The 14191-nt window shown below is 37.1% G+C and overlaps 1 protein-coding gene across 1 annotated transcript; it reads left to right on the top strand.

The window, feature by feature from the left end:
* Positions 1–2286: 2286 nt before the first annotated feature.
* Positions 2287–13907, top strand: LOC135108513 (large ribosomal subunit protein uL10-like). The gene is made up of 6 exons (XM_064019604.1): positions 2287–2387; positions 5344–5615; positions 6367–6601; positions 7869–8054; positions 10680–10838; positions 13716–13907. Exons 2-6 carry the CDS (start codon positions 5386–5388, stop codon positions 13848–13850), a joined length of 945 nt encoding a protein of 314 aa, XP_063875674.1. The 5' UTR covers positions 2287–2387; positions 5344–5385; the 3' UTR covers positions 13851–13907.
* The last annotated feature ends 284 nt before the right edge of the window (positions 13908–14191 follow it).

Here is a 14191-nt window from a genome sequence, read left to right as displayed (position 1 = left end):
CATTTTACATTGGAAATTGATGAATGGAAGTTACTATGTGGATTTTTTCTGTAATTGAATTTTATTTGATAGATGAAAATTGGGTTTTATGAAACAAGTCTTCATGGATAATTAAATATAATTGAAGAAAAGTCCATAAAGTAAGTTTTCTTTCATTGATCCATGGCGGACAAGAAAATGAAAGTCACAAGTAGCTAATTTGTTAACACTGGAAAATAGCTTTTTTAGAAGAATGATGCAAATATCAACTATATCTTAAACTAGTGTGAAGTAGTAATTACTGCTTGACCAATCACCAATGGAGACTTTGTTGAGCATCACTCAACAAGACTTGCTTATGTGTCTCCAGTAGGTTTCTTTTAGATCTGTAAATCATATTCAGTTTTCTAAATACAATGCACAATTTCTTTCTTATGTTGCTTACAGCTTTTTTATGGTGAGTATATGCAGCCTTTATTATTGTTATCTCTTTTAGTGCACTGAAGATCTATCCTGGCTTCATCATTTAAATTATTTTTTTTTTTTATATGTAAGAGGCTTAGGAAGACAAAAAGGAAGTAAAAAAAAAGAAAAAGAGAAAAGAAGCCCACTGAAGTGTCAGTCCCTAAAGCGAATGACCAAATGTGTTGTCCAAAGTTTGAGGATAAGTGTCTTGAAACCTTCCCTTTTCAAGAAATCAAGTCAAAGGAAGGGGGTAATGCAGAAGCAGGTAAGTAGTTCCAGAGTTTACCAGAAGTCTTTTCAGCATATCCTTGCATTGTTTGCCAAACACCACTGGGCACTTCAGGACAAAAATCTTGGGATGGTGTTCCTGCTAGGTGCATCTCCCAAAGACGGTATCACTCCTTTTACCTCTCTCTCTCTCTCTCTCTCTCTCTCTCTCTCTCTCTCTCTCTCTCTCTCTCTCTCTCTCTCTCTCTCTCTCTCTCTCTCTCCATATAATAACCTCCTTTGCTTCATGCATGCCATTATCATATGACCTATGCACTTATTATTCATCTTGTTATTCCTTGTAATATGCAGTCTATCTCTTAACATTATTATTATTATTATTATTATTATTATTATTATTATTATTATTATTATTATTACTGTTATTACTGTTATTATCATTGAACACAAACGTACGGGATTCAGGAGAGAGAGAGAGAGAGAGAGAGAGAGAGAGAGAGAGAGAGATTCGAAATAGTACACACGAAAAAAAAGTTGAAAAAGTTGTCAGCAGGTACTCTAATGATTTGAATCGCAGGACAAGGAAAGGATAAAATCGTAGAATATGACGGTGTGAAGAAGATTTGGCGTGGCGCAAGTGACAATGTGAACCTATAGCATGAACGAAAGAGAACAGAAAACACGGAAGACATTGATGGTGATGCTGCTGGTATTGTCACTGTTACTGAGATGTTGTAAAGATTATTTGATCTGCTTGGATTTGACTTGATTTGTGAAAAAAAAAAAAAATACATATATATATATATATATATATATATATATATATATATATATATATATATATATATATATATATATATATATATATATATATATATATATATATATATATATATATATTGTTGTATATGAAAAGAACAAGAAAAGAAGAGCATACGGTAGCACTTGCTGTTTGATTTGTGACAGCGGGATAAATTAGCTAGGTATATTATTTTCTCATTTGACCAGATTTATTATCGTGTGTAGCAAACAGACTGGCATATTTTCTAGTTTGTTGATCGCGATGTAAAGGCCTGACCTAGGATTTGTCATCATTAGCGAGAACTAGATTTGTATGTTTATTAAATATACCTTACTATTTCTTTTCCCCCCCTGACAGAAGTTCTCACATTACCGGCATCACCAAACTCAGGATCAGTGGCAGTTTGGAGTGCGAGAGATATGAGAGATAATACGAATGATTCTGACTGAATTAGGATATAATACGAAATGCAAGAGTGGATCGAGAAAACGGAAAGGGAATGGATGATGATGATGAGAATGTGTAGAGAGACGAATACAAGGAAATTTGAGGCTGTAAAGTTCCTGGTGAGAATGTGGTGTGTGTGTGTGTGGTAGATACTGTTTGCTTTACTTCGTTTTCCACAATAGGAGGTGCCATTCTGAAAGCTAAGATAAGATAAGATAAGAATCTTGTCACCTATAACATTAAGCTCAAGCTCAAGCTCTAAATGTATGAAAATAACTGTACCAAAACTTTTCAAAACCTCCATATATTATAAAGCAAATCCACCATAACAGCTCAGCAATAAAAAAAAAAAAATATGGAGAAATCAAATTCTTGACTAAAGATAAAGATATATGTAACATAGATAGAAGTAAGTAACTTTTGCCCTGAGCGCTTCTCATTCTCTGTACCTCGTGGCTGCGGTTTGGTGAGTGTGGTGGTTTGCTCTCTTAAATGTTTTTACTCACATTGCAGGATATAGACCCTAATTATTTATATCATGCATATTTTACGGTCAAGCTGGACCAGGGGCATAAGAGAGAGACAGGTGGAGCAGACCTCCGGTGGTAAAGTGGTAAATAAGCGGGTGGTCCATGCCTGCTGTGTCCTGCCGTCATGGTATCATAGAGCTTACCTGAGTGGTGGTTGAGGCTAGGTAGTTGTTTTTCATAAAGGGTGTCTCTTCTCTGAGTCATTTCACCAGCAGGAATCACTGGGAGACAAATAGGGTGTGAGAGACGAGGGATAAGACGGGAATTTCTTGCCTCTTCTTGAATTTGCTTCTGTGTGGAACACTGGTTATATTGGGGACTTGAGCTTGCTAGAATCTTTTCAGAGAAGATGGACCAAGAGGATTGATGGACTGGCTGATGTCCCTTACTCACACCGTTTAAAAGCTCTCGTTCTGTACTCGATAAAAGGAAGGCTTCAGAGCCGATTTGCTAAAATGTTGGACAATTTTTCATGGAAAATGTGTTCTTCAGCCATGTGACATTTATCTTATTGCCATCAAGAGGAACCCGTGGATACATCTACAAGATTGCCCATTCATTTTGCTCAGCAGGGTATTTCTTGATAAGTTCTCGTGATTGGAGGGATCAACTGTATAGATACCATGAAATCCTAATATGCCGCTACCCACAAACCCCAGTTATAAGCAAAAGAAAATCTTTTCATTGTTTAATCTTGACTTGCGGAGAAAATATCAAATTTTATCAAATTTCTTCACACGAGTGCTATTACAGTCATACTACGTACCCCACAATTTTTTTTATGTTCACGGCGAGTTCATGGGAGTTTCGTGCCCGTATGTAACACGAACGTGATATCCAGATTAACCCTCAACAGAAATTAGAAGACGGTTTTTCTCCCTTAGATGTGTTAGTGTTTAGAATTCCCTTCCCGATGATGTGGTTGCTCTAGTCAGTCGAATCCTTCAAGTCGGCCTCACATATGTATGGTTATGTTGACTAAGTGCAATATTCTCCACAATCCTGCATATGGTATATAATTCAGTCTAATTGTCATTCTAATTGTTATTACACATACTAGGAATTGGCATGCCAGCAGGTTTGTGGTATTTCCCATTACCTTGCATTGAGCCTTACTTCTGTTGCCTAATTGCCATGACAAGGGAGATATCAAACGAGGATGAAATAAAAGTTGGCTCTGGGAATGACAGGAGACATTTCAGTAGTGAGTCGCAGGATAACATTCTTAATCAAGTGTTGAAAATGAGGAATTCAAGCACTGGTATTTCTTGATACGAAGTCTGCCCCTCCATTCCCCCCAATCTCCCCTAACCCCTCGAAGCTTGGGGGCCAGTGAGCAATTGAAGATTTTGGGTGAGGGGGATGTAAAGTAAGTGAAATATGGACATCTAAGTAAATTTACCTTAATATTTCAAAATTCCCTAACCTAACCTATCCTAACCATTGGGGTGGGGGGGGCTGGTCCCTCTGCTAGGAAGTTAACCTAGCCTAGCATAATCTAAACAAAAGGGACCTCAAAAATTATACTTTTATGCCTTACCAGTGTGGTGTAGAGATTCTCAGGGCAGTGGAGGGGAGTACAGCTTGGTGGCTTCCTTAATAAACACATGGAACCTCATCTTTGTCTGTATATCTCATCTAAACATTGTTGCTAAATATCCCACTGCTGAACACTGGCACTGTTTGCTTCACCTTCCTCCACTGGCTAGCCATATTAACAAATGACAGTGAGCCTTTATCAGAACGCCTGACATTTCCCTAAAACAAATGAAAAGCGTAACTGAACCTACTGTGAAAAGTCACACTTAGTGGCCACACAAGTAGCCTCATGAGTGGCAGCACATGATTAGAGGGGTCAGCTATATAGATACAATGAAACCCTAATATACTGCTACCCACAATTTTATATATATATATATATATATATATATATATATATATATATATATATATATATATATATATATATATATATATATATATATATATATATATATATATATATATATATATATATATATATATATATATATATATATATATATATATATATATATATATATATATATATTAAAATTTGCTCTTGACTGGTGCAGAGCTCTCTGGACTTAAAAAAAATGTTGAATTTCTCCTTGGTCTTGAATGCTATTACAGCTATACTAGACATGTGCCCCCCCAATTTTTTATTTTTATTTTTTTTATTTATTTATTTATTTATTTTTTTTTGTGTGTTTTATGGCAGGGTCACCAATCCTACATGGCATGTGAGTTTCATGCTTGTATATAACATGGACCTGATATCCATTTACAGACAAAAGGAGACAGTAAATAAGTAGAGCAATCCAAGGTGTGACAAGGACCAAAGAAGAGCAACAGGCCCTGAAAGAGGAGAGCTAAGAGATGTACTTGCCAGATTATGACCATGTCAGTTATAAAGGCTCCTCAGATGTCAGCACCATGTTTTAAGGGGAAATTTTGTGATTTTGGGATTAACCTATGTACTTTTATCATTCTGTTGGTAGCTAGAAAGTCGGAGAGGATACAAAAGTGATGGTTATTGTTGGTTTTTATATCTTCAATCATTCGGGTATTATGAAAATGGTATTAGCTTCTTAATGTCAGGACTAACTGTTTCCAAGTTAAATATAACTTAATGTCTGGACTAACTGTTTCCAAGTTAAATATAACAATGTCAGGACTGACTGTTTCCAAGTAAAATGATGCCTTTTCAAATCATAATCTACACAATGAAGATAGGTAAGCTGTGAAATCAAAGAAGTCCTTTAACTTAAACCTAACCTAACTCTTGAATGAAAATACCAATTTCATTTCAATATCTGTTTATTTATGAGTTATTATTTAGCCCATTTACATTAAGCCCTTCTCTTGCAGTCCCTAAGTCCGGTGTGACGGTGCCTTAATCCACAATTCAAGATGGTTAGGGTGGACAAGCCAACTTGGAAGGCTAACTACTTCACAAAGATCACTCAGCTGTTTGACGAGTACAGCCGTTGCTTCATTGTGGGCGCTGACAATGTGGGCTCCAAGCAGATGCAGGAGATCCGCATGGCCCTGCGTGGGTGTGCTGTGGTGCTCATGGGCAAGAACACCATGATGCGCAAAGCTATCCGAGGCCACCTGGAGACCAACCCCAATCTTGAGAAGTAAGGCTATGTTCTGTATCCATAATAACAGACATCCATGCTTCCACTGTACTACTTTGTATGTGTAGCAGGGTGGTCCATCACACTATCCCTTTCCACCAGGGGCTGATGTGGGCAGGAGTGTGTGTGTTTGTGGTGCTTTGTCTGGGCTACCCTGCATGGGACTTTCATCCTGGTATATAGATAGATATATGGATATTCATTGTAGTTGCAGTGGATAGATTAATAATGATAGTATGAGAACAAGTAGTTTTCCCTCTGAGGTGATGGGTGTCTTGTTGCCAATATTGGAATGCTTTGAAATGTTACTCGTGTGAAATAGAGGTACAAAGGTGGCAAAGATCTAGACTAGTGAAGACTGTGGGAAAAGTAGGGATAGTTAAGAATTTTTACTTTTTCATATTACAGTAATCTATAAGAATAAATAAATAATTAGAAATTACGTTTGCCTTGTGCCTTTGTGTCTTCCATTACAAGGTGTGTTGGATTTACTCTTGTCTTCATATATTCTATTTTCCTCTTGTTGAAGCAGCTGTTTGCAGACCAACATTAATCTAAATGGAAAGTTATTGTATCTTTCTCTTTATATGACTTAGTAATGTTCAGTGTGGTACAGTAAGGTCTATTCAAGCGAGACAAAATCACATAATTTATTTAATTTTGCATTTAAATTATCCTCATCTATCTATACAGACTATTATAATTATTTTCAATCTTTTGATTTGAACTAATAATAATTGCTTTCTTGCAGACTCCTTCCCCATATTGTCAACAATGTGGGATTTGTTTTCACCAATGAAGACCTGGTGGAAGTGCGTGACAAGCTGCTTGCTAACAAGAAGAAGGCCCCTGCCCGTGCTGGAGCCATTGCTCCTTGCCCTGTGACCATCCCCAGCCAGAACACTGGTCTTGGTCCTGAGAAGACTAGCTTCTTCCAGGCTCTGCAGATCCCAACCAAGATCTCCAGGGGTACCATTGAAATTGTGGTAAGTAGAATGATTGCTTTGATGTTTTCTAATGTAAAGGTGGCCCTTTTGTAATTTGTAGGCTGAGCACCTCAGAATGGTCATGGATAGCTGTTCTTGTTACAATCATCTGTAATGCTTTTTCCAGACACTTAAATCATAGAATAAGTTTCATCCACTGTCACATTTCACTGCATCGTGCTTTAAGGTGTTGAGGTGTTTTCAGTAGTGTCACTGACAAGTCAAATGCTTTGCTCGCAAGGCAGACAGAAGCATACATGCCCAGTAGAACATTTGCCTTTAAAAGGCTCAAAAGGCAAACAACCAATCATATAAGTTCCTGTATGAATGTATTTTGAAGAATAAAGTATAGAATATAATGCTTTTTGAGACTGAGAAAGTTGGTGTTATATAAAGAAATATTCCTTTTCTTATTTCACATTAAAAAGAACATGAAAGTGACATAAACCAAGGAAAAGAAGGGAAGATGCTGTGTTTTCTGGTGATATTTTGCATCTTTTTGACAGATAGATGTTTTGTCTATTTTGTGGCTGTGACTTTAATCCCGGAGCAGTGCTGTTTTTTGTGTCATTACGTTTCTTGCATCATCTCAGCATAATCATGTGTGGGCGAAGAAATATATATTTTTGCAATATTATAGTTGACATGAAGCTAAAGTAGGGAGAAAATTATAGTTGGCTAAGAATTCATACACGTGAACTCTAAACATGAGCACGTGCTGCCGCCACACACCTCACATGCCTCTCCTCTGCTCTGTTTGCTGGTATCCTGAAAAGCTGCTCTTCCCAAGAAAAAAGACCGAGAACCTTAAGTATTGGAAGAATCTATTAATCCTTCTTCCTGTATCATATGGAATTATTACCCAAAGTCAGCTTGAATGATGTACACAACAGTTTTTCCCAAGGGTGGTGGTGCCTGTTATCTGGCAGCTGGGATGTGAATTGTGTTCAGTAGAAAATCAAACACTGTATGCTGTGCTGGACCACTACTGAAAATGCTTTTGCTCACATTGCAGTCTATTATTTTATTATTTATTTATTTTATTTTATTTTATTTTATTTTATTTTATTTTTTATTTTATTTTATTTTATTTTATTTTATTTTATTTTATTTATTTTATTTTATTTATTTTTTTCTTTAAAGATATGTTAACCCGTATTGCCAAAGTGATTAGTGTTTTCAACAGATAATAAGTGGCTAGTTCAGTAGGCATTTCTCTCAAGTAGAGTAAAGTAAAGATAGATTCAAACTTTTTTTTTTCTCTCAGAATGATGTGCAGCTGGTGAAGGAAGGAGACAAGGTGGGTGCTAGCGAAGCCACGCTCCTCAACATGCTGAACATCTCCCCCTTCACCTATGGCTTGGTGGTGCAGCAAGTATATGACCAGGGGACTGTGTTCTCTCCCCGTGTCCTTGACATCACTGACGAAGACTTGATGAAGTCATTCCAAGATGTAAGTTTTTTTTTTAGTTTCAGTGGTGGAGTATGATGATTTTTTTTTTACAAGACTGATCAGTATAATTCCATCAAAGATTTGTTAGTACTAACAAGTTTTGTTTTAGGATTTTAGTTGTGTGCTCAACATGGGCAACTGCATACATGGGAACACTGGATTTTGGAAACAGCTGATCTTTTTTGGCCGCTCAAAATGTGTAGCCTGATTAGAAAGTCTTAATAATAACTGTTGACTGTACCATTATTTAAGGTAAATAATGAGAGTATTTAAATTTACTTGTTAAAATTAAAAAAAATAGACATGGAATTTATTTATTTACATCGTCAGCTGAGGAAGTCACACTACTTTTTTTTTTTTTTTTTTTTTTCTCCAGAATTATAGCTACAGCAGCCAGTTTGTCAGAGGAGGACTGTTTAATTGTTTATGTTTTGATGTATGTGAGCAGACCAGTGGCTTCTTTTGACCATTTGGATACTTTCAGCTGAAACCTGCAAGTTCTGGGGGCCTGGAGCTAGCCAGGAGGGGGAAATTGTCCTGTGTTAAGGCGGGTTTACATGGGGCAATTTTTTTGGTCTCTCTCTCTCTCTCTCTCTCTCTCTCTCTCTCTCTCTCTCTCTCTCTCTCTCTCTCTCTCTCTCTCTCTCTCTCTCTCTCTCTCTCTCTCTCTCTCTCTCTCTCTCTCTCTCTCTCTCTCTCATTACCATTATTGCTTTTACTTTGTGGGCATTATTAGTTTCACGTACTTATTAATATGTATTAGTGTTTTACGGATACATTTGTGTAAAGTATTCTTTATTGTTATATGTATTCATGTAATATGCATTTATGGAACATTACTTCCTCCCCAAACTGGCTATATCAGACCAGTACTCCCTCCAAATAGTCCAAAATTTCCAAGTTTGAGTGGATACTTATGTGAAACTGAAGGGAATAGGCTATAGTGTGGTATGGATAAAATGCAGTTTTTGAATATACTGTAAGAGAATGATGATGGTAATATGACTGGACTCTTCCAGCAGTGAGGGTTGGTGTGGTCTACTGTACTGTATGATGTCTTAATCTTTATTTCTTGTGTTACATACAAGGGTGGTGCTAGGTTGGCTTCATGCCTGCCCTTATCCACTTTTCATTTTTTAACCTGTACAGTGTTGTGCTTTGTCAGAGATAGGGATCATGTCAGGTTGCATTTTTTTTTGTATGTTTTTTATTTAGCCTGTAAAACAGGAAAAAAAAAGATTGTTTAATTGTTTTATATATACATTTTTCCCATACCATGAATGGAAATGTGTTTACCATATGATTTTTATTTTTGGATTTTTTCCCATCTGTATATATACTAAACACTTCTCTAACAGGTGTGTGTGTGTGTGTGTGTGTGTGTGTGTGTGTGTGTGTGTGTGTGTGTGTGTGTGTGTGTGTGTGTGTGTGTGTGTGTGTGTGTGTGTGTATATATATATATATATATATATATATATATACGAGTATATATATATATATATATATATATATATATATATATATATATATATATATATATATATATATATATATATATATATATATATATATATATATATATATATATATATATATATATATATATATATATATATATATATATATATATATATATATATATATATATATATATATATATATATATATATATATATATATATATATATATATATATATATATATATATATATATATATATATATAGATACACATACATACATACATACATACATACATACATACATACATACATACATACTGAACAGTGTACAGGTTAAGCGATTATGGGGATTCACAGGTGCATTGTGAAATTCCCTCTCTGAAGCATTGGGGGCTTTTGTGGAGTGGTGGTGGTTGGCACTAGGCACAACTTATGTGAGGATAAGTTCAGTTTTAGGGAGAACTTGGAGCTGCTCAGCTGGTGTTGATGTTTGTCAGGAACCCTAAGTGATTTGCTTGTCATGAATTGTTTTCACGACATGAATGCCTTGTTGGGTCACCTCTGAGGCCTGTTGTGGGTGATGGAGGATCCCATGGCACCCTACTCATGGTGCATCTGTATATTGATAGTTGTGTTATGAGGTGGAAGTGGGTGTTAAAACTGCTGGCATGGGTTCTGTAACATTGAGGTGTCCCAGATCAGCCTGTCCTTTGCTAATGTGAGTACAGCATAAATCCTTGTTATAAGGGGTTGCTGTTCTTGTTGTTGTTACGTAAGCTTTCCAGTTGCCCTTTGGTGAGGCATTCAGCAGCTGTGAAACTTATATTACAGCAGTCTTTTTGATAGGAACTCTCAGGAGCAGGCACCAAGTGAGTTATAATGTGACTTAAAATATAAAAAAATATCTGAAGAACAGATAAAGTGGGCAAATATTAGAGAGAGAGAGAGAGAGAGAGAGAGAGAGAGAGAGAGAGAGAGAGAGAGAGAGAGAGAGAGGGGGGGGGGGGAGTCAGATTTGAGCATGTATTATGTGCCAGCTTTGCTGTGGCCATTCCTTTGAGAGAGGCTCCTGGAGGGGAAGTAACAAGACATAGAGATTATTTATATAATATGGTTTGCTCTATTTAGTGATTATACTGACTTCCTTTTTTTTTTTTTTTCAGGGATTGGCTAAAGTGGCTTCACTGTCACTCTCCATTGGCTATCCAACCATCGTGTCTGTGCCTCATTCTGTCGTGAATGGCTTCAAGAGGCTGCTGGCCATTGCTGCTGTCACTGACGTCACCTTCAAGGAGGCAGAGCAACTGAAGGAGTTCTTGGCTGTAAGTGGTGAAGCTTTTTTCTCTCTCAGCATATTCATTATAACACTGAATAATATACTTTTTATTGTTTAGATCCTTACATACAGAGGTAATGTATGCTACATAGATTACTTGTGTAGATTTGCCTTCACAAGACTTGCTATAATTTAATCTTCACTAGCTCTGGTAACAGTGATTATATATCCTGTAACAGAATGTCTAAAAATTTAGATCACTGATACATGGAGATCACATTGAAGTGTTTGAATAAATATGAGAAGATGCTCATTGTAGGTCATATAGTTGTTCCTTGAGTGACTTTGTAAATCTAGGAATACAGGTGTGAAATTTTCAAACCAGATTCACAGCAGACATTTGGTTACTACGATCTCTTCTGCTTCCAGAGCTACACTACATTTCACAGATAACTCCAGCTGTACCTTCTCAAACCAACACTTTTGATAAACACTTAACACCTTCCTTACAAGACTCACACTTGTACCCCTATAATGAGAACGTTTATACCTCTCACTTGTCTGTCTAAAACCAGGCAGGCTGTCCCACAAGTTGGCTCAGACAAGCACCACATCATTCATTCTCTTAGCTCCTTAAGTCCCTGGTAGAAAGGGATAGTCTCGTGGACCACGCTGCCCCAAGGCCTGTATTCTACAAACCACCATAGCTAAATCTGTTGGTCATAGCGAAACATTGCTGTCTCTTATGGTTGACCATAAAATAACACAAGATGCTATGATGGTTCACCCTGTCTTAGTGCTGCCTATGATGGTCAGATGTGTCAACACTATGATAACATGGCTGTATGTACCACAGCATGACCCCGATCATTTTTATTGTAAATATAACAATGGATATTAGTAACTATAAGTAAATAATGTTTTTCTATGAGGCAATAAAGTATTGTAGATTATTGCCTTGAGTGGTATGATCAGTTTTCTGGAACATAAGGAAACCTTGCCATGTGCCACCTGCTTTTGTTGGGCTCTTGGCCATAATCTTCTCTTGTATATAATATCATGTTTCTTTTGATTAGATACACTGACATTCTTGAATTTTTTTTCTGAGTTTATGAACTTTGCCCCTATACAACATTGCAATCTGGAGAGATTCATCTCCTACCCAGTTTGCTCTCCTTTGCTGCTTAGCTTGGGGTACCATGTCTTGAAGGCCTTTATATAGCTCCTTCAGTTTTGGTAAAAACTGGGGAATATTCACATGGCCTTCTGCTTCGCCCATCTATATACAGTGCCAGCAGAGGATTGTAGATGTGCTACATTAAATTTTGTTTACACAATTTCCAATGGGAATATGTTTTAGCATATTTTCTCAGTGAATTCCTATTTTACTATAACTTCCTCAAAACTTGTATAATATCAAGTCAAAGCAATTTAAATCTAAGAAAATAATGCCAAGAACCTATTTAATTCCATTAATTTAAAAGTTGACAAATTGTGTTTGTTTTAGCATCAGATGGTGACTGAGATATGACCAGCAACTTCCAACGACCACAAGACTGACAATCATAAATTCTTTTAGCTATGATGGTTAGTTAGGGTTGACTATAAGCACTAAGAAGAATACAGGCCCAGGGGTTTGTATTAACAAAGATTCTTAACTATAGAAGTTGATTCAGACCAACTCTTATGCTTAGAGTTGTGCTTAACTTCCGAAGTTGTGTTTAGTCAAGGTCTTAAGTTTAAAACAGGTCCAGAGTCAGCTTGACTTTAAGAGTTATGCTAAGACTAAGTTAACCAGGCAAAGGTGGCCGACCTTTGAATATGAGCCCACCACCTCAAGAATTGTCAGTCCCGTAAGGGTGTTTTTGATGCCCTGAGTGACTGAACTTTTGGACATGTATAGAATAAAACTGCAGTAGTGTTATTTGTGACATATTTGGTGGGAGAGCTCCACAGGAAGGAGTGATGCACTGACACTAGTAATTAAAGTAATAATTAGTTATTTAGCCAATGGGAAATGCAGCTCTGCAGCAATGATTACCTTGGACCTCCATGTGTCCTGTTGGAGTGTCTCATTTACCTTAGTAATAGAGCCCCATGTAGCTTTTTTGTGCTGCTGAATGAGTGAAGCCTTCAGGATACATATTTTCACATATACTGAATGGATGAGGTAGGGAATTCTTGCCATCGGTCCAGTTGGGTTTCCTCTATTGGCCTTTTCAACCTAAGGAGTCATCTCCTCCATACTAAAGAAAAAGGGCAGGAAAGGAGCATTGCTGAGTTTGAATGGCTGGACAGCGCTGGTTCAAGGACGTAAACACTGAGACAAAATACACGCACCTTGTGTGGGACCTAATTTGCTTATTAATAAACACAAATTTATGTGCTCATACCCTTACAAAATTGATGATAAATTATATATTTTTTGTTATTTAATAAAAATGTAAAAGATTGCACTATTAACTTAAAATGAAAAATATGAAATTTCACTTCTGTTCTTTCACCGTTTCACACTGGGACTTAAGAGTTTGGCTCTGCACAAATTAAGACCGCTTAAGAGATAAACACAAGTCTAAGCAGGAGGCTGAAATGAACTTAGAGAAGCTTTGTTAATATGGCCCCAAGAGCTTAGGCATGGCACAGCTGGGTACATACATCCTAAGCAAGGCCCAACAGGATATACTTGCTTTGGATGTATGTTGCCAGTTGTGCAGTGCCTAAGTTTTGTGGTAGGGACTAAATTCTGCCACTGTATTCCCTGCGCATTGAAAGAGACCTCTAAAGAGGAGTGAGAGGGATAGGAGCCCACAAACCTGTAACTCATTATACTACCAGGGAACCTTACATGCACTTATTCAATCACTTAGCACCATATTGGTCATGTAACATACCATTGTTCATTTTTATATAATTTAATTTCCAGGACCCAAGCAAGTTTGCTGCTGCTGCTGCTACTGCTGCTGCACCAGCTGCTGCAGAAGCCCCCAAGGAGGAGCCCAAGGTGGAGGAGGAGGAAGAGGAGTCCGATGAAGACTTCGGCATGGGTCTCTTTGACTAGTGTGGTCAGACGTTCTGTATGGAGTCGATCACAAATAAAAAAAAAAAAAAAAAAAAAGTAATCTTTTCTTATTCTTGGAATGCTTCATCAGGGAGTGTACATACACATACGAGATCTGAGCAAAAAATATTGGACCCTTGGCCAGGGAACAAAAAAAATTGCTTGCATTTTATTTATTTTCGACTTCTAGGTTTTTCAAAGTGTGCCCCTTGTGAGTCTATTGTCATAAACCTTAGTTGTCCTGTTGTGGAATGGTTACCAGAATGCACAATCATCCTCTGTATGTTTTGACTCAAATTGGGTCTCACAGGGGCTGTCTATGTCTAGAGCAGGGAGCCTGT

Source organism: Scylla paramamosain, chromosome 17 (assembly GCF_035594125.1).
Source record: "Scylla paramamosain isolate STU-SP2022 chromosome 17, ASM3559412v1, whole genome shotgun sequence".
Lineage (NCBI taxonomy): Eukaryota > Metazoa > Arthropoda > Malacostraca > Decapoda > Portunidae > Scylla > Scylla paramamosain.
The sequence above is the reverse complement of the archived record's forward strand: the minus strand, read 5'-3'. Positions and strand labels throughout refer to the sequence as shown.

What these genes read in the sequence shown, in the direction of transcription:
- LOC135108513 (XM_064019604.1), top strand. Translation starts at nt 5,386, where the DNA reads ATGGTTAGGGTGGACAAGCCAACTTGGAAGGCTAACTACTTCACAAAG. An exon ending in ACCAACCCCAATCTTGAGAA is followed by an intron (nt 5,616 to 6,366) that starts GTAAGGCTATGT and finishes GCTTTCTTGCAG; the next exon opens with ACTCCTTCCCCATATTGTCA. An exon ending in GGGGTACCATTGAAATTGTG is followed by an intron (nt 6,602 to 7,868) that starts GTAAGTAGAATG and finishes TTTTTCTCTCAG; the next exon opens with AATGATGTGCAGCTGGTGAA.